This window comes from Cricetulus griseus, chromosome 2 (assembly GCF_003668045.3).
Source record: "Cricetulus griseus strain 17A/GY chromosome 2, alternate assembly CriGri-PICRH-1.0, whole genome shotgun sequence".
Lineage (NCBI taxonomy): Eukaryota > Metazoa > Chordata > Mammalia > Rodentia > Cricetidae > Cricetulus > Cricetulus griseus.
Genome location: NC_048595.1, coordinates 275,723,778 through 275,745,483, shown reverse-complemented (window position 1 = coordinate 275,745,483; position 21,706 = coordinate 275,723,778). Strand labels below are relative to the sequence as shown.

Genomic DNA, 21,706 nt, shown 5'->3' with positions numbered 1-21,706 from the left:
ACACAAAAGTTAACTACTAGATGGGTGAATGACACCATAGATGGCCATTCTCTTAAAAAGCAGAGTAAGACCAAGAAGCCCAAACTACGAATATGAAAGTCAGAGGACTATTATGGAATCATCTTTTTGTACACTGTGAAGATGTGTCTTTGCCAACATGCCTCCTGATTAGTTTAATAAAAGAGCTGACTGGTCAGTAGGTCGGGAGGAGGTATAGGTAGGACAGCAAGACATAGAGGACCCTGGGAAGAAGAAGGGAAGAATCTCAGGAGTCACAAGAGAAGCAAAATGAACGTGCCATGTTGAAAGAAGGTACAGCCATGTAGCAGAGGGTAGAAAAGTAATATGGGTTAATTTAAAATATTAGTTAGCCAATAACCAGCCTGCGCTATCAGCTGAGCATTTACAATTAATGTTAAACCTCCATGTTGGTAATTTGGGAACGGCTGCCAAGACACAAACTTCACATACAGATGGAGCCCAAATGTTGGTACCTACATCCGCATAAGATTCGAGAAAGCTTAAAAAAGTTTCTAAACACACAAAAATGGAGCCAAACATGGCTTCTTAGTCCTGAGTCTCCCATGTTGGCCGCAGTACAGGGACATGTCTCCTTACTGTTACCAACATGCCATGAACTAAGGGCACATGCTGAGTTCCCACTGTCTCTCCAAGAGGCAGAGAGGTGTCTCCCAGCCAATGCCTGTAAACTTGAGCCACCAGACTGAGCTCCACTAGCATGCTGCATGGTGGGTTTGGGGTTTTGCTCATGCAGACCTAAACGTTTTCTTATGCTCAGTTAAGACTGATCCAGATTGGAAAAAAAAACAAAAACAAAAACAAAACCCTAAAAGGATTATGGTGTTTTAAAAGATATACATAAGCTTGGGAGAGAAAAGAGAAAGGGTAGAGACATTCACAGATTAAAAAATAGTTTAAAAATGATAAAGTCCTTAAAAAAGGAATAGAGTAAAAAAACACAAGCCGCATCATTCCATAAAGATGGAAAATACACAGTGAGTCTGGATTCTGTATATTATTGTATTGTCTTTAGATTTTTCTGATTTCCAATAAAGAAACAACAGCTATTAAAACACATTGGATTATGAAAACTGCTGGATTAAACAATCCTACATATTTAAAAAATATTTTGACTTCAAAATGGAAGTCAAAAGGTGTGTTGCTTTTGGGGAAAGGTTATGCTTTTATTTACACAGAAAATGAAAGGCTATGGATTTGTTCAAGGTTAAAGATGTCAGGTTTGATAGAGAAAGAGCCTCTGAAAATCCTGACTGCAAATATAAAGAAATAAAGCTAGAAGAGCTACAAGACATGTGATGTATATTTTACCTGATCAAACATAAAACAAAAAAATTATCTTTAACGGACTTGTGCACACCTCATATTCTATACTTGTAATGTATATTTCCTTTAAAAGTTTATGTGTTTTCAGAACAAGGGGACCAAACACCAATGAAAATGGATGTTCCAGGTGATCCAGCATTTAAAAATGCCCCTGTTAAGTCTCCTCAGAATCCAGCATCCAGAACAGCTTCAAGAAAGGCTGAGATGATCCAGCCTTTCGGGTACTCCAACCAAGACTTTTAAGTAATCTTAAGTCTCTGTGTTGGTTATTTGGGAATGGCTATTGAGATACAGAGAAACTCCACCTACAGAAGACAGTTTGTGGGAGTAGATTTCCTCCTTCCACCACGTGGGTCTCAGGGTCCAAATTTAGGTTTACAGGCTTGGTGGAAAGCATTTATCCCTTTGAGCCATTTTTCCAGCCCAAAGATGTAGCCAGACTTTCCTTTGGGCCACCAGATCACGAATAACAACATGAAGATTTATTATTAATTAGGAAAGCTTGGCCTTACTTAGCTGAGGCTTTTTCCCAACTAGCTGTTATAACCGAAGTTAACCCTTTCTATTAATCTATGTTCTGCCACATGGCTTAGTTACCTCTCCTCTGTACGTATGTCTGACTTCTTCAGTATCTTGCTGGTCTCTCTCATGCACCTAGATTCATACTGAGTCCCTCTCTCTTCCCAGAAATTCTGCCTATCCTCTCGTGCCTAACTATTGGCCATTCATCTCTTCATTAAACCAATCAGAAGGCTCCTTAGGCAGAGACACATCTTCACACAGTGAAACAAATATCCCACAACATAAAGATACCTTTTTTTTTTTTTTTTTTTTTTGTACTGTTCTGGAAGTTAGATAGTCCAAGCTCAGGGTGCCTACATCTGGTGACAGGTTTCTTGTGGGGTCATCCTATGGTAAAACACCCAATGGTAAGTGACTACACTTACATACATGAGGGAGGGTGGAGCTCTCACACTCTAAATGCCTCTCAGAAATTTCCCTCTCCACATAGTTGCACTGGGGATTAAGTTTCCAAAGCATGAACTTTGGTGGACATATTCTTACCATAGCATTCTGCCTTAGCATGTCCAAATTCTCGTCCTCTGATGCAAAATAAATCCATTCTATTTCAACAGCACCACTATTAACCCATTCCAGCCCTAACTCAAAAGTCCAGAGTTGGGAGTTTCATCTATGTCACGATTCACTCATCAGGCAGATTTCCCCTAGCTGTGAACCTGTGAAATTAAATGTTATTTGCTTCTAAATGTAACAATGAGACAGGCTTAGGATAGAGCCTCATCTTTATAGAATAAAAAAGGTTAACTGCTTATCAATAAATTGAAAACACAAGACAGAAAAAAAAGCATTAATCATAAGACCCCAGAATAATCTCTTTTGGTACCATACTTCACATTCTACAGTTGTGTGTAGGCTCCCGAGGTTTGAGACATCCCCACTCATCTGGCTTTGCTATGCTCAGTCTACCCAGCAATTCTCACAGCTTGGAGTTTCCTGCCTGCAGACTTCTTAGATTGGAGTCATGTGTTTAGGCCTGCAATGGTTAATCTTCATTGTCAATTTGACTGGATGAGAATCACCTAGGCAATGCAGCTCTGGGTGTGTCTGTGGGTTTCACCTGAAGAGGAAGGATCCACCTTGAATATAAGTAGCTCGAATCCCAGAGACTAAGGGTCCCTGACTGCATAAAAAAGAAAAAAGGAGAAAGCGAGTTATAGATCCGAATTCATTTCTGTTTCTTGACTGTAGGTGAAATGTGAAGAGCTGTGTCGTGCCCCTGCTATCACAACTGGAGCCACTCTGGCTCCATATTCCTTCACTGTCAGGTGATTATATCCTCAAACTGTCAGCCTAAAGACACCTTTCCTTTGCCTTGTTTTCCTCCCAGCAACATGAAAAGTAAATAATATGTATACATACAACCCTGTGGTCTCAGGGGTTACCCTGCTCCCACAACTCCGCTAAGTATTGCCTCAGGCTGAACTCTGCAGTGCCTATGTGTCTGTGACAGGTTTCTGCCTGGGTCCCCAAGCTGTCAGAGGCATCAGTTGATGTCTAGGTAGGCCACCATGACACCGGTGCTCTTACAGTCTTCTTCCCATAGGTAGATACTGCCCAAGTTTATACATTGTGCTTTCCAGAGCACTGTGTGGAGTCACATGCTTCGTCCCTCCCCCTTGAACCATGGCCAGGGCTACTGAGGGATGCTGTACCAGAATTCAGATTTCAGAGTCCTAAGGCACAGGGCAGTGATTGCTGAAGTCCTGTTGGCACATCTCTGGAAATAGTAGACACTCAAAAGTCTTAGCTTGCCTGGGAATTCTCTGAAATACCTTCAGGGTCATTTGTTGACTTCAGGGTTAGAAGCTGTCTTCTTTGTATCCATTAATCTCTTAAGCAAACTGTTGCTGGGCCACACCCTTCATAGTCTCTCCCAAACATACTCTTTTATTCTTTACATGGCCAGGTTGAGGGGTTTCCAAAAGCTCCCTTTCTAATTCCCTTCTCATTATAAATTGTACATTAAAATAAATTCTGTTTTCTTTCCTTCCTGTCAGGGGCCAAAGACAGCTGTGGATACCTTGAGTTCTTCACAGCCTAGATATTCTTTCTGCCAGACGTCTCAGTCTATTGCTCTTAAACTCTGCCCACTACGAAGTCCTAGCACGCAGACAACCCTGCTAAGCTCTGAGCAGCTGCAATAAAAACTCTGGTTTCTAATACCCTTTTCTCATTTCTCTCTGGGACCTTAGTGGAATGGCCTTCTGTTATCGGTATTTCTGCATTTCGAGCACAACTACTTAAGTATAGGCAGGCAGTCACAGGCCACTTCACAATGGAGATACATTTCAAGGAGTGTGTGGGAATGGAGTTTTGCTGCCCTAATAGCACAGAAAGTACTTGCACAAACTAAACCTATCCACGGTATAGTCAGTCACTCAGTGACCTCTAGGTAAGCTAGAAACTGGACCTAGCCAGACTGTAGTGGCCAGAAACTGGTGAACATGAGATGTATAAAGCAGCATAATACAGCTGCTTTATAATAAAGCCATTTTAGTAAATAGGAACACACTCTAAAATAATGCTGAAAAGTATGCTATAAACACATAAAATTGGCAGCCTACTCACTGGCTGCCATTAGAAGTACTTAGTGATATACAAATTGGATGTACTATGCTTTTGTACAGTTGTCAGGAGATGGATTTGCTTAGATCAGCACCACTATCAACACATCGACGGTGTGCTCCATCGCAATCTTATGGAAGCTATGCCCTCATTACCCAATATGCTTTTTCAGGCTCCATTGGAGACTTAGGAGACCATCATTACACATGCAGTCCACTGTTGACCAACATGTTATTATGTGGTCCATGGCCACCATTCCTAAGATTATTTAGGCTTCCCTCCTGCTCTTGTCTTCTTACCCTCATCAGAATTAGTCTTACTATCCCATTAACAACAATCTAGAGTTTCCCCAGCTTGATTCTCCAAGTTCTTCTTGCCTCTACCCATTACGCAGCTCAAAAGCTACATGTGTGCCTTCACAAATGTGTCTTATTTATTTCTTCATTACAGCAACAGCCACACATTTGACTGCCAATTTCTGTTTTAGTTTGTTTTGTGCTTCTATAACAGGATATCTGAAAACAGATTTATTTAGACCAAGATTTAATTATTATAGTTATAGAGGCTGGGAAGTCCAAGGTGAACTATCCCCATTTGGCAAAGGGCCTTTTTGCTGCACCATCCATAGCAACTGTGGTAGTTTGAATGTAATTGGCACCATAATCTCAAAGGAAGTGGCACTTATTAGGAGGCGAGGCTTTTTTGGAGTGGGTATGGCTTTGTTGAAAGTGTGTCACGGTGGGGGCAGACTTTGAGGTTTCCTATGCTCAAGTTACCACCCATTGTCTCAGTTGACTTCCTGTTGCTTTCTGATCAAGATATAGCCAGCATGTCGCCATGCTCCCGACCATCATGATAAAATGGACTGAACCTCTGAAACTGTAAGTGAGCCACACAATTAAATGTTTTCTTTGTAAGAGTTGCTGTGATCATGCTGTCTTTTCACAGCAATAAAAACCCTAAGACAGACGTTGGTATCAGGGACTGGGGTACCACTGGGATAGGCCTGACAATGTTTTTGTTTAGAGTAATATGAACTTTGGGACTGTGGATTAGAAAAGCAGTTGAACCTTTTAAGTTCTGTTTAATGGGTCATCCTAGTTTGAGCGTGGAAGACAGTGGTGCTGAGTGTGATTTGATGAACTACAGGGGGCTACCTCAAGAGGTTTCAGAGGAGAAGAATTTTAGTATGTTGCCTGAAGATCCTTCTTGTGATAGTTTGGTGAAGAGAGTGGCTATCTTTTGTCCTTATCCAAAGAGTATGCCTCAGGCTAAAGTGAAGAGATTTGGATTAATTCTGTTGGCAGAAGAAATCTCAAAATAGCTTAGTATAGACTAGTGTTCATAACCAAGCAAAAAGGGGATGAAATGGGGGTTAGTGGAGGGCATGGGAAGATGGGAGGGAGAGGGAACTGGGTTTGATATGTAAAATAAGATTGTTTCTAATTTAAAAAAAGAAAGAAAAAGATTTATAACGAAAAGGTGTCAACTGAGTAGAATTGATGGGAGTTTCTGGGAAGGCAGAGGCTGGCAGATCTCTGAGTTTAAGGCCAGCCTAGTCTACAGAGCAAATTTCAGGACAGCCAACCTTAGGTAGTGAAGAACAGAAAGTTGGTGAAGATGTAATTGAATGAGGTGACCATGTTCCAGCCCTAGTAAGTAGTAGAGTTTGGTACATGGTTCTGGCTTTAGAGTTAAGGATAGAAGAAACAGGTTGTAGAATTTACCTCCACATCTAAAGAAAGCAGCTGAGGTCAGACATGTGTCAGGGATGTCCCTGAATGGAGGCCTAGTAGAGAGGTCACTGTGTGAAGATGTGAAGTTGAAGCCCGAATTGCCTTGAAGAACCCAAGATGTTAGAGATGCCAGAGTCGTGTGATACCTGCCAAGGAGAGCTGCTAACAGGGAATGGAACCAGTCCAAGAGAAAGAAGTGTGTGGCATCAACAAACTAAATGGAATTGGAGATCTGAAGAGCATTTTGACCTCAGACAAGGAGATGCAGAGTTTGGGTTTGCCCAGCTGATTTTCAGTCTGGCTTTGGTCCAGTATTTCCTCACTATGGTCCCTCCCCTACATTTTGTAATGGTAATGTAAATCCTGTGTCATTATGTGTTGGGAATAATGACCTGGGTTTTTTATTTTTATTTTTGCAGGTGATTACAGTTAAGAGATTGCATGAATCTCAGAAGTAACTTTGAACTTTGGACTTGTAAACAGTGCTGAGACTGTGGTAGACTATGGGGACTTGAAGTTGGTTGGACTAGATGCATTTTGCATTATGATGTAGCTAAAGCTTATGGGTGCCAGAGGTGTGTGTGTGTGATAGTTTGAATGTATTTGGTCCCCATAATCTCATAGGGAGTGATACTATTAGGAGGTGAGGCTTTGTTGGAGTGTATTGTCTTGGAGAAAGTGTGTCACTGTGGAGGTGGGTTTTGAGGTTTCCTATGCTCAAGATACCACTCGCCCAGTGTCTCAGTTGATTTCCTGTGGCTTTCTGATTAACATGTAGCCACCATATCTGCCTGCATGTCACCATGCTCCCTACCAATAATGGAATGAACCTCTGAAACTGTAAGCAAGCCACCAAAATTAAGTGTTTTCTTTACAAGAATGTCTGTGGTTCATAGTGTCACTTCATAGCAATAGAAACACTAATTAAGACAACAACTGTGTGTGAATGTGAGTAAGAGAGGTGAGTGGGTAAGCATCTCTTTTTACACAGAACACAGTGCTGATAACCTGGCCATTCTCACGGTTAACAGCATTAATCTATTCACAGGGTCAGAGTTATGATGATACCGCATCTTCAGGGTCCCACCTGTCAACACTGCTGCCTTGGGAGTAAGAGCACAGTGGTTAGAAACTCCCATTGGTCAACTTGCTGAGATCTCCTGACTTACTGTTGCTTCATGATGGACGAAAACAGAGTCTTATCGTGAGTGCTCTAGTCAGGGCACATGCCAGGACACAAGACTTCTGAGATGACACTTGGAACCTTTCATCCTTGCCATGCTGCCATCCTGAAGAAATCACTCAGGGGAGAAAACTCTGCCAATTTTCAACAGTAAACCTCACATGCTAGTTTTTGTTTTCTTTTTCTATTTTTCTTTTCTGTTTCCACCCTCTTTCCAGATTCACTAGATTGGAGTGCAAGGGTCTTAGACACCTGGTGCTGAAGTCAGCTTCAACTTTGTACACTGTCAACATTATCTTAACCCTGATGAATTAAGAAATAGTCCTTGTTGGCCAATGTGTTTAGTTAACTACAAAAAAATCCACATAGTGGTTTTTACTTTTTGAAGTATTATCATATACTCTCGAAAGAAAGAAATAGAGAATTTAAAAAAAATAGTAAATGAGTCAGTACACTTTAGAGAAAAAAATTGTTAGTAAAATTTTATTAAACAAATACATACAGCTTGAATCATTTTGTTTCTCAGTTAAAAGCAAAATCTACCTTACTACTACATTGTTTCACAACTCAGGAGAAAATAAGAACTTGGGAGAATTCTAGGGAGAAGCTGGAGTGAGAAGCACCAGAAATCCCCTATCTAGACAGCAATGCATCGGTTTGCTGATGGAACTGCTGTGGACCTCTGCAGACTGTCAAAAGCATGCAACTTCCAGGGCAAGGCTCCAACAGTAAAGTGCAGTAGCAATGCCACTTTCCTGCCCCTTTGTCAGTGCAGCAGACAGTGGCCCATAGGTTCCTGGGTCAGTCTGCATGTCTGCACACAAGGGAGTCAGGGTGGACAAGAAGGATTCTACTCTCTAATTATCTGGGGTCTGTGCTCTGACTACTGATTGGTGTTTCTAATCAAAGGGATGCAGGCAAGGAGGTAGATGGCCTCTAGCATTGCGCCATCTCTCACTGATACTATCTATGCTGACTTCATCTCCTATGCTGGCTGCTGTGACAGTCTCCTATGCTGGCTGCTGTGATGGTCTCCTATGCTGGCTCTGGGGGATTTAAAAAGCAAATGTTTGAATTCTTTGTTTTTATCTTTTCTTTTTCCTTTTGGGCAATCAGATACTAGAAACACGCCATCTCAAAAATACTACATATCCAGGAAAAATTGGAAGATGAACATGTATTCTCAGAGAAAGACACAAGATCTGAAAAGAATTTAGAGCAGTTGTTCTCAACCTGCTGCAGCCCTTTAAAATAGTTCCTCATGTTGTGGTGACCACCAGCCATAAGATTGTTTCCTTGCTACTTCACAGCTGTAACTTTGCTACTGTTATGAATCATAACCTAAATATCTGAATGTTTCTGATGGTCTTAGGTGACCCCTGTGAAAGGGTTGTTTGATCCCTGAGGGGTAGAGACCCACAGGTTGAGAAACATTGCCTTAGAGGCTCTTCCTGGACTGATGAAGAGCACAGAGACAGTCACGAGTTTTAAAACTCAGCAAGCCATGGGGAAGGGAGAGAGTCCAGTTTCCAGAGGCATTACACTATTAGATTTGCAAACATAGTTAAAGAAACAAAACCAGCAACAACTTCTTTTGAGATTTATTTAATGTGCATGAGTGTTTTTCCTGTATGTTGGTACTTGTTCCTATGTGTATGTCTGTTGTTCACAAAGTTCAAAAGAAGGCACTAGATGCCCTGGAACTGGAGCAAGAGAAGGCTGTGGGTCACTGTGTGTGGGCTGGGAACCAAACTCTGGGCTTCTGCAAGAGCAGCAAGTGCTCTTAAGCACTGAGCCATCTCTTCAGCTCCTGCATGCCTAGTTGTCAACAAGAAAACCATGAAGCACAAAGTGAAGCAATGTAATGTGGCTCACTCTAAAGGAAAAATAAATTAATAGAAATTGTCCCTGAAAATTACCTAGTGACAGACCCTTTAGACAGGTCTAATAGACAAAAACTTAAAGCGACTGTCTTTAAGTGCTCAAAGAACCAAAGGAAATGGTGGAAGAAAGTCTAGAATATGAACTATGAGTATAATGGAAACAGTAACAAAGAGATGGAATTCCTAAAAGAAACCAAAAATAAATTCTCTAACTGAAAAATAGAACTAAAACACACAATTTGCTAGAAGGATTCAGGGATGTATTGGATCAGGTAGAAGAAAGAATTTGAAAATAGGACAAAAGAAATGATGGAGTCTGGAGATCAGGGAATCTGCCTTGCAAGCATGGGGGAATGGATGGAGTTCAGCCTCTAGAGCCCAAATAAAAGCCGGGTACAGTTACATTTGTTTTTTAAGCACAGTGCTGAGGAAGTGGGACCAGATAGATGCCTTAGGCTTGCTGGTCAGACAGCCTACCCTAATTGGGAGCTCAGGCCAGTGAAAAACCCATCTCAAGAAAAGTGTGTGGCTCTCCTCTTACCTACACACACACGCACGCACGCACGCATGCACGCACGCACGCACGCACGCGCACGCACAGGAATATACACATACAAAGAATGAAGAACATGAAACAGTGCTTAAGTGGTCTGTAGGAGTACATCAAGCAAACTCTCCTAGTGAAGAACTGTGACCAAATACCTGGCAGAAGAAACTAAACAAGGAAAGGTTTATTTTGACTTCACAGTTCATAGAGATCCAGTCCATTATCCCAGAGAAGGTATGGTCACCAGAGTGTGAAGCAGCTAGTAACTGCTCAGTGAAAAGGGCTGAGAGGTGCATGCTGGTACTTTGCATTCTTTTCACTCAGTTCAGGACACCAGCCCATAAAATGATGTCATCAACATTAAGGGTGGTCTTCCCTTGCTTACTTAAATTTTTATGAAAATGCTTTTGTAGATCTCTCAGAGGTGTGTTTGCATGGTAATTCTAAGTACAGTCAAGTTGATAATGAAGGCTAATCATTATGTCAACAAATATATGCATTGTGGGAGGAACCATTCATTCTGGATCAAAAGAAATGAGAAAAGAACAGAGAAGATTAATAGCAATAATGTCTGAAAGTTTCCCAAATTTAATGAAAGCCATAATCATAAACATTCAAGAAGTACAACAAACTCCAAGTAAGATGAACTCTAAAGATGAGAAACTAAGGCAAAATCAAACTTGCAAAAGACAATGAATCTTGAAACCAATGTAAGGGAAGTGACACATCATGTCTAAGGGACCCCCAAAGCAACACAAGAGAAATGATACATCACATACAAGAGACCCCAATAAGACCACCAGAAGTTTCCATTGAAGCTTTCATGGGCAGAAGACAGTATGTTCAAAGTGTCTTAAAAAAATAGCCAACCATCCTGGGAGATCGTAGTACATCCCTGTATTCCCAGCACTCAGGAGGCAGAGGCTCCTCAGAAGCAGAGGATCTCGTTGAGTACAAAGCCAGACTGGTCTACAAAGCAAGTCCCAGAACAGCCAGAGCTGTTACGTAGAGAAACCCTGTCTTGAAAAAAAATAGCCAACTATATAAACAAGAAATTGCCAACCAAGAATCTAATGTCTTTTAAATGTAAGAGAGAAATTAAGAAATTCCTAGTTAAAAGAATTTGCTATTCCTGTCAGATGTTGGTGGCACACACCTTTCATCCCAGCACTTGGTAGACAGAGGCAGGTGGATCTCTGTGAGTTTGAGGCCAGTCCGGTCTACAGATTGAGTTCCAAGACAAAGCAATACAGAGAAACCTTGTCTTAAAAAAAATAAGATATTGCTATTCTTGTCTTGGAATGAATGCTCAAGGAAACTCTCAGAGACAATTAAAGAAACTTAGTAACTCAAAACTTCTCGAAGAAATAAAGATTTAATAGAGGGAACTATGTGGACAGTGATAAAAAGTTGGTATTAAAACAAGTGTTATGGAATGTCACTTTAATTATATAAAGATGTGTTACATTTATGTTGTGAAACATATTTCTTTACTTGAAGGTGTGTTACATTTGCCTCTGTTGCATTTGTTTAATGATGCAGGGATGTGTTACTTTTGTTTATGCTACATTTGTTTAATTATGTATTATGTTACATAATTATGTTTAAATATGTAAAGATGTATTGCATTTGTTTCACCTTGCCCACCTAGAGCACCTGATTGGTCTAATAAAAAGCTGAACAGTCAATAGCTAGGCAGGAGAAGGGTATTTGGGGATGGCAGGCAGAGAGAATAAGTAGGAGATATCTGAGAGAGAGAGAGAGAGAGAGAGAGAGAGAGAGAGAGAGAGAGAGAGAGAGGAGAAAAGAGATGAATGAGAAGGAAGGGAAGATCAAGGGAGAAAGAGAGGGAGACACCAGGGCTAGCCAGCCAGGCAACCACCAACAAGCAGACAAACACTAGGACATACAGAAACAAAGGTAAAATCCCTGAGGGCAAACTTAGATAAAGGGAAACATAAGATAAGGCTGAGCATTCATAACTAATATTAAGTCTCCATGTCATGATTTGGGAGCTGGTTGGTGGTTTAAAAGAAAGCCTGCTATGTACAACTTCAGCTTGTAATGTTTTTTTACAATGTAATTTAAGAGAATGATTAGTTTCTCTTTGTGGGTATAAAGTTCATAAAAACATAACTGTGTGACATCAAGAATCAAAAAAATGCATGGTGGTGTGCCTTTAATCCAAGCATTTAGGAGGCAGAAGCAGTAGGTCTCTGTGAATTTGAAGCCAGCCTGTATTATCTAGGGAGTACACATTGTGATCTTGTCTCAACAAACAAATAAGAAAAAGAGGGGGGTGCACAGGGCTGGCAAGATGGCTTAGTGGGTAAAGGTACCTGCATCCAAGCCTGATGACCTGAGTTCAGTTTCTGGGACCCATGTATACAAAACAAACAGATAAATGTTAAAAAAAAAACACACCTTAAACAGCTATTAAAGGAAGCAGTGTTTTTGGTCATTACAGAAGATAAGATGCTATAAATTCAAATTAGAGTCTTATGACTTTACATTTTGCATGTAATTCTTATGGTAATCACAAACTTATAGCTATAAAATATATATAAAAGGAAATAAGAAAGGAACTTGAAACCCACCCATCAGAGAATCTATTTTGTAGAGATCCAAATTTATTTGAAGCAAGAAAGTCCAAACTGAAGGTAAATGTTTCCCCAGGGTCAGCACACAGAAGCTAATAGAGCTGTGTTCCAAGAGGGTCAAACTAACTCTGAGTTGGCAAGAGAAGTTGACAGTATTGTCCACTGGTTTTGTAGGTGTGAACGATAAAATACCTGGGGGACTTGAAGTTCAACTCCATTGTTTCACAGACCACCAGAAGCCTAGCAATGTGTGACAGGGTCAGAGTCTCTGTAAGGAGGGCTTGAGAAGCCATTAAGTGATGCTATTAAAGTAAAGTCTAAGTTGTAATGAAGATCCTCGGGGTTATCTCAGACGCCTGGCTCATTGGATGTCTTGAATGGAAAGCTGCAGGAATGGAGGGGTCTGGCTTTAGAGAGGGAGGCTATGTGTTATGTGGTAGAATATTATTTTCAGGTATGTGACTTTTTTTTTATTCTGCATTTATTCAACTCTGTGAAGCTGTGTTACTGTGCCTGTCTAAAACACCTGGTGGTCCTAATAAAGATCTGAATGGCCAATGTGAGGCAGGAGCAAGGATAGGTGGGGCTGGCAGGCAGAGGGGATAAATAGGAGAAATGAGGGAGCAGGGAGCAAGAAGAGCACAAGGAGAAGAGGATGTCAGGGGCCAGCCACCCAGCCACCCGGCCACCCGGCCACCCGGCCATCTGGCCACCCGGCCACCCAGCCAGCCATGAGTAAGAAGCAAAGAAAGATATACAGAAGAAACATAAAGGCCCTGAGACAAAAGGTAGACAGGACAACTTAAGTAAATCTCACTAGAAATAAGCCAAGCTAAGGCCAGGCATTCATAACTAAGAAAAAGCCTCTGTGTGTGTGATTTTTGAGACCTGGGTGGCAGCCCCCAAAAGGCAAAAAAAAGATCATACAATAGTGTTATGCATGTGTCAGAGCTGAAGTTCAGGACAAGCTACGCATTTCAGATTCCAGTAAATTTCATCTTGAGTCTCAGATGCCAGACATGGAGCTTTAGGATTTGGCATTTGCCCTGTTGGATTTTGGCATTTTGGTCCAACAATTCATTGCCATGATTCAATTCTTCCATTTTGGAATGATGGTGTTCATTCCATACCACTGTATGTTGGAATCATGCAACTTCTTTTTAATTTTATAGGAGCTCAAAGAATGCCTCAAATCTAGATGAGAAATGGACTTTACACTTTTTAAACTGTTGGGACTTTTGAAGTTGGATTGTATATTGATTTATGAGATGAACATGAGACTTTGGTGATAAGGAGTTATGATTTAAAATGATATTGTATTTGGGTATCAAGGTGACAAGAGGTGGAATTGTGATGACTAATCTCAATCTTCAACTTATGAAATCTAGAACACCCGGGAGATGGGCCTTTGTGTATACCTCTAAGGTATTCTCTTGAGTAAGTTGATGAAAGTGGGAAGGCCCACCTATTATAGGCACATCATTAGGCTGGGACACCTGAGCTGTACAAAAAGATGAGCACAGTGTAAGGATTCATTGTTTTCTGCTTATTGACTATGGATGGAATGTGACCACCTTCTTCAAGTTCCTGCTGCTGCTACTGTCACATACTGATGAACTCCAACCTTGTATTGTGAAGCGAAATAAACCCTTTCTACTAATTTTTTTCATTGGGTTATTTTATGACAGCAACAGAAAAGTATACTAGCCAAATGGCTAATTTTGATAGTTGACTTGAATGCATTTAGAATTATTTAGAGAACAGACAAACACATTTCTGGGTATGTGTTTGAGGGCATTTTCATATGTTTGCATTAGGGAGAAAGAACCACCCTTCATGTGGGAAGCATCATCTATCCAGGCTGGGGGCTCAAAAAATAAAAGGGGGAGAAGGAGAAAGACAGCTCAGTAATGCACCCCTTCCTCTGCTTCCTGGCTGCTATGATGTTAACTTATCTTCTATGCCATGCTCTCAAATGTATGTCTTGATACCTCTGAAACCAAATAGAGCCTAAACAAATCCTGTTGTGGAATATTAGTTTAAGATGTGTTAAGTTCATTTAGGCTGTGGAATATTTGTTTAACAATGCAAAGATGTGTTTCATTCTTTTATGTTGAATTTGTTTAACTCTGTGAAGCTGTGTTACTTTGCCTGTCTAAAATACCCTGATTGGTCTAATAAAGAGCAGAAGAGCCAATAGCTAGGCAGAAGAGGGATAGGCAGGGCTGCCAGGCAGAGAGAATACATAGCAGGAGAAATCTAGGCTTGAGAGAGGAGACGGAGCAAAAGAAGGAGAGGAGCACACCAGGGGACAGCCAAACAGCTACACAGTCAGCCACAGAGTGAGAAGGAAAGAAAGATATAAAGAATTTAAGAAAAGTAAAAAAGCCCAGAGGCAAAATGTGGTTAAAGAGAAATGGGATAATTTAAGTTAGAAAAGCTGGTTAGAAGTAAGTCAAGCTAAGACTGGGCATTCCTGAGTAAGAAATAAATCTCTGTGTATTTATTTGCAAGCTGGGTGATGGCCCCCAAGAGAAAAAAAAAAAAAAAAAACCACTAGCAAAATCCTTTCATTTGTTTCTGTTGGGCATTGATCATCACAGTGATTCAAAAGAAACTAACACAGCAACAAATTGAAAACGAGAATGACTTGAGTAGACATTTCTCCAGAGATAATATATGAGTGGTCAATAAGAAACTGAAAGACTTTTCTGGTGTTCTAAGTCATCAAATACACATCAAAATAACAATGGCATATCACTTCATACATTAGGACTGCTTCTCTCTCTCTCTCTCTCTCTCTCTCTCTCTCTCTCTCTCTCTCTGACACACACACACACACACACACACACACACACACACACACACACACACGCACGCACGTGTGCACACACACACACACACACAGGAGTTGGTGAAGACGTGGAACAATGGACCTCTTCTTTGAACAATGTTAGTAGTAGAAATGTAAAATGGTACAGCTGGTATAGAAAACATCATTTGACTTTTCAGAAACTTAAAAACAGAATGATTATAAGACCAAGCAATTCTGCTCCTGGGCATTTGTCCCAGGAGTTGAAAGTCAGGTCTCAAGGATCTTGAAGAAGAGTCTTAGACATGTTTGCAGCAGCTACACTGTGGGTAGAGCCCATTGCACACTGATGGATGAGTAGCTAAGCAATCGTAGACACACACATGCTCAACAAGGAAGGTAATTCTGACATATGCTGCAATGAGGCCCAGCCTTGAGCACATTATACTAAGTGAAATAACAGAGTCACAAAAACACAGAAATGCTGTGATGCTGTGGGAATAACTGGAATAGACAAGATCATAGAGATGGTGGCTGCAAGGAACCAAGAGAAGAGATGATGCAGAGTTAGTGTTTAGTGGGTACACACTTTAGTTTTACAGACTGAAAGATCTGTACACCCAGCTACTAGGGAGGCTGAGGCAGGAGGATTCCAAATTCCAGGACTACAGGGGTTCCAGAATGAGTTCAAGCCTAGCCTGGGCCATGCTGGTATTTCTCTCAAGATAAAATGTCAAAATAAAGTTGGCGAGATGGTTTGGCAAGCATAGGTACTTGCTGTCAATGATGACCCGAGTTTGATCCTTGGGACAAACATGATAAAAGGAGAGAACTGGTTCTTCCAGTTGTCCTCGAACCTCCAGAGGAGTGCCAATGGCATGTGCACATGCACACACTCTAAATAAATGTAATTTAAAAAGAAAAACAAGAGGGATTGAGGTATAGCTCCGGGATAGAACACTCGTGCAGAGTGTGCCAAGACCTAGGCTCCATTCCCAGAACTAGGCAGGGACTAGAGATGGCTGGTGCGCTTGTTCTCATGCAACATGATGAATACATTTAATACCACTGAGCTGCACGTTAAAATAGTTAAGATGGTAAATGTGTGTAAAAATTGGAAAAAATGAAAAAAATTTAATTAAAGAAATACAAATACTATTGTTGCCAAACCAAAGCTAAAGAAACAAAACCCTAACAACTTGGGTTCATAAGGCTGTGCAGACAGCTTTAAGATGTTATATCTCAGGTGTTTGTTTGTGTTGTGTGTGGGGCAGATGCATATGGCATTTTGTGTAGGATGTATGTGCACATTTACCTGTGTGGGTGCACACATATGGCGGTCAGGGGAGGGTGTCAGGGGAGGCCGGAGACAGGGCCTCTCAATCTAGAGCTGACTGGTAGCTAGAAAGCCCCACCAACTTTCTAATAACTTTTCTCCTGCTAAGGCTAAAGACATGTGCCTGGTCACACCCAGGTTTTTACTAGGGATTTGAACTAGAATTCTTATGCTTGCACATCAAGCATTCTTACCCACTGAGCCATTTCTTTAGACCCTCCGATAGGGTTTTAAACCCGAGATAAGCCACTGAAAATAAACAGCAAATCTTCTTGGTGCTGTCACTCAAGCGGAGACTGGCTAATACCTTCGAAACATGACAACTGTCCAGAAGTGACACTGTGGCTGTGAAATAATACATTCTGTCTGAACAGCGCATGTTGACAAGTGATATGCAAGCAAAAGTGGTGGATCCTGAGGGTGGAAAGGAACATGAGCATCGAGCTGAGCTGGGGAAATGGGGGGGGTGTTATGTGCATAGGCAGCAACCAAAACAAAGTAGGTATGCAAATGCCATAGGGCAATTTGTTCCTTTGTAGGTTGGCTTTATAAAAATGTGTGTTGGGCATAGAGAAGACAATCCTGTTTATTGTGCCTTTTTCTAGGGGTGGAGGGCACAGTAGATATCTAACCCAGCCTGCTGGTTACCAGCTATGTGCCTTAGCAAGGGCACCTATCCTCTTTGAGTCCCAGTTTCCTTTACTGTAGGTGGCAGAGTCACTGGGAGGCACAAGGCCAGGAATGTAATGATGGCCATGCTTGCTGCTACTCTGAATAAATTGGTCAGCTGTACACCTAACATGTGAGCATCCAATCTTAGCCTTCTCTAGCATACTGAAGAGCCAGCTGAGCAGTAGCTGTGGATTCCTGTCCCTGTAATCAAACAGCACTTCCCACTTGGTCAGAATGGTGCAATCCTGATAAGAAATAGTCCCTCTTGAAAAAACCAACAAAAAAAAAGAAAAGAAGAAAGAAAGAAAGAAAGATAGAAAGAAAGGAAGGAAGGAAGGAAGGAAGGAAGGAAGGAAGGAAGGAAAGAAGGAAGAAAGGAAGCAAGAAAGTCCCTCTTGGCAAATAAGCTTCAACCTCAAACAAGCCCACATGGTTTATTTGTTTTTTCTTTTTTTTTTCAGCAGCAGCACTGGATTGCCATTTTAGCATTTACTGACCAACAGCAGATCACCACAGCAGGATGGAGGCTCTACCCCCATAACTGGACATGCCCTAACTTACTTGGACTGGCTGTGACTTCATTCTTGGTTTCCATAGCCCTGCTCTGCAGCAGGCTTCCCACAGCACTCGTAACAGTTGGTTGTTTTTTGGGACTTGTCTGGGTTTTACCCTACAGATAGAAAGAGGCACAGCACTGTAACCTTTGGGTACCAAGCAGAAAATAAACTTGTATTCACTCAGCAAGCAGAAAGTTAGAGTCCTCATGGGGACTCTTGTGCCCAGAGGAAGGTGACAGGCACCCAACATTTCAGTTACCGGGGAATGAGGCCTCTGGCTGGAGGTGCTCAAAGTCATAGTTTGGTTTGGGAACATTCATTCATAAGGAATACCCCAGGGTTGGTGGTGATCTGTTTATCCTATAAAATCAGTTTTGTGAGAACAGAGAAATCATTTAATATCAGTCAGGATATAGTTGTGGAATATTTTACTTTTCTTAACCCTTGAAGATGGCTTTTTGTTTTCTAACCGGAACAGAGGAGGAAAACCAGATTGACAGGCAGCACATGTTTTAAGCCGAGAATTCCAATCCTCCCAGGCCTCCGCTAGTCCTACAGAGCAGCTGCACACTGCACAGATGGAAACCAAACAAGGACTAAACATCCCAGGGAGCCCCACTTGGCTCGCTGTGGATCTGAGGGCCCATGGAAAATTCGGCACAAAGATACTCTGTTCTTTAAGTAATGCAAGGATTGTGGTGATAGCATAGCAGGAAGATCATCCATCCTCAGCCAGCTAAAATAATGTTGCTGTTAGTATTTTGTGTGTTGGGGGTGTATGTGTATGTGTTCAAGTTGATGTTAGTGTCTACCCAAGCACGTAGAGATCAGAGGAGGATGTTGGATATCTTTCTCTATTGTTATCCACCTTACTTTTTTGAGACGGGCTCTTTCATTGAACTGGAAGCTCACTGTTTTAGCTATATGGCTGGCTAGTAAGCTCCCAGGATCTGTCTGACTTTGCCCCCCAGTGCTGGCATTACAGGAATATGTGGCCATGTCTGGCTTTTGCATGCTGGGGATTTGAACTCAGGTCCTCTTGCTTTCAAGCAAATGCTCCCACTGAGCTGTCTCTCTAGCCCCTAAAGGTTTATTTTTAGAGGCCAATATTGGTCACCTCTGGTTAAGGTTATGGCTGATTTTTAAAGTTGATTATGTTTGAAATGGAAACACATTTTGGCTGTGCCATTAACAGTCCTGCAAGCCTGAAGCAAGCTCTCCCTTCTTGTTCCATTTCTGAACAAGCTCACTATTAGGCAAGATCCCAGAGTGGTGGCATTGGCACTCAGGGAGCAAACACTGTCATTCAGACAGACTCAGCAGTGAGCAAAGGAATTCAGGGAGCAAGCAATTTCCCCTCTGTGCTCCCAGTCACTACTAAGCTCTGGAAAACAAGCAGAGGAATAGGGCCAAGTCACTGGTTATGCTCGGGAGAGCCAGCTGGCCTTCTTCACAAATAAAAAACACTTCTGTTTGCTCGTTCCCTCCACCCTCTTTGGCCCCACTAACACTGGCAAGCTCTATGGACTGGATAGACCATCTGTAGTAATGTCGGTTGCTGGTACTGCTGTATAGGGTGGAGGAAGAGTTGAACTTGCAGACTTCTCCACACTTAGGTTGTATTCAAGCCTAAAGCTGCCATGGTCTTTCAAAATTGTGATTCCAACCCCAGCAAAAGGAGAGGGCTTTAGAAAAGCAGAAGGAGGACCAGGTAAGTGGAGACAAGACAGCAAAAGGACTTTGGGCCAGTGCCATACTCCCAACAACCTCAACCAGTTATGCATGATTAATGTCACTTACAGGCAAAAGTAAATCTCAAAGTCCTACCTACAAATAACCAAGAACACAATGGGAAGTCAAACCCTTGCCACTGACCACAGAATCCTGGCTCTCTTGACATTATATTCTTCCCCCACTATCTCAGTGGCAAAGACTAAGCCTCTAAACCTCTATTTACCACTTGCCCAACATACATGTATCATATGTCTTCCCTCCTGTGTTCCTTCAGGTTTTGAGCACCACATCCAATGTGTGTAATCAGAAATGTTCCAAAATCAGAAACATTTGACCACCAGCATGATGTCACAAGAAAATTTCTACGAATGACCTCATGTGATGTGTTGCAATTGAAACACAGGAGTATGGGAAACTTTGTATAAATTACCTTCTGGCTGTGTGCCTTAAGTATACATGCACATACCAATTGTGTAAAAAAAATTTTAATAATCTGAAACACTTCTGAGTATTTCTGAAATACCATCTTAGATAAGGGATTTTCAACCTGTACTGTTATCTAGATGCCCAGACTCTAATGTCCAGTTTTATTTTAGTACCAATCATTTTCTCAGCTTCATTAATTATTCCTTACGTTAGTTCCCCTACTAGTCCCCTCATTCCAGGAGCCCTTATTATTCCCGCTCTGTGCTTCCTTTCTGGTTTCCCTCAGTTCACCAAGGACAGTGACTGCAAAAGTGACCTTTCTAAAAGTCCATTTCGTGTCACCCTGCTTTTCCCCTACTGAATTCATGTCTACATTGTGATGACACATGAAGCCACTAATAGATAATGGAACAGAAGAGACAGTACTGCCAGGCATGGTGGCACAAGTCTTTAATCCTAGTACTTGGGAAACAGAGGCAGGCAGATTTCTGAGTTCAAGGAAGGCCTGGTTTACACAGTGAGTTTCAGGACAGCTAGGGCTACACAGAGAAACCATGTTTTAAAAAAAAAAAAAAAAAAAAGGACAGAAGGGCGCAAAGGAAGGTGGTAAGATGGCTGCATGGCTTCCCAGAAGAATTACCCTGTTCCTGCTGCAAGGCTCTCAGGTCTGGCTGTTCCCAGATGTTAGAGCATCTAGCTGATCAATTCCTTTCATCCTCCAATCTGAACTGGCTTGAACCATAGCCCTTCTAAATCTGCTGCCTTTGTTGTTCCATCTTGTCAATCCCCATCAGAGACTCTGTGTTTTTTGGTTAGTGCCTCAGGTCATAAATTAGACATGTTGTATATCTCATCCATCCCCCTTCTGCTCTACAGAACAGAACCCATGCCTCGAGGCATCTTCTTGGCAACATTTCTCCCACCCAGACCGGTTTCACTGAGTCATAATTCTTTTCTGGGTGGGTTAGGCTGATAAACACCATTGAATAAGCAGGGTGTTAGCATAATGCTATAGACACATTCTTTATCTACTGAAGTATTCATCCTGAAAGGCTTCAAACATTTTACAAGTATTTTTTTTTTCCTGCATCAAGCCAGAAGTAGCCAACTCCCATGGAGACAAGCAATAGCGATCAGCCTTCTGACCCTTTTGCTTGGGATCAGCCTTCTGACCCTTGGGCTTCTGAGGACCAACAGTTAAGCTACCTGGTAGATGCTACCTATTTGCTCCAGGCATGCAAGGACACAAAGACCTCAGCTGGAGGAAAGATGTTTACCTGAGTTCTGGATGCCAGTCTGGCTGCTGTTTGGGCTGGGTCAAAGACGCGTCGAGAGGACTGGTCTTTGCAGAAATTAATGTGTCGCTGGGCAGCAGTTTCATTAAATCTCCTCATGCAATATGGGCACTGAATATAATCTGGATAGGAATGCACCAACAAACCACAATTAACATTTCAAAAACAACTGTGGAATGGAACTATAGGAAGTGAATCAAGCGGAGTGTAAACTCTGCTCCCACATCGAAGAACGAGGTCCCAGACTCTGGGTTGAGACAGCCTAGCCCAAAAAGGGAAGCTCAAATAGAGACATGGCAGGGGAAAAAGTCCTCCCTATTCCAATTAAGAATATCCCTTTAAAATGCTTGCATAGCATCTTTTTCAGGTAATAGATTAATTTTACTTAGGAACTTCAAAAATGACAGCTTTGT

At 41.7% G+C, this 21,706-nt stretch overlaps 1 protein-coding gene across 1 annotated transcript in view; it reads right to left on the bottom strand.

Moving 5' to 3' along the window:
- The window catches only part of Zc2hc1b (zinc finger C2HC-type containing 1B), a 48,893-nt gene that overhangs the window by 3,146 nt on the left and 24,041 nt on the right, over positions 1-21,706 (bottom strand). The window contains exons 5-6 of the mRNA XM_027401891.2: positions 21,276-21,415; positions 17,843-17,951 (exon numbers count right to left, since the gene is read on the bottom strand). Of these exons, the coding sequence (XP_027257692.2) occupies positions 17,843-17,951; positions 21,276-21,415 (249 nt within the window). The remainder of the gene's footprint in view (positions 1-17,842; positions 17,952-21,275; positions 21,416-21,706) is intronic.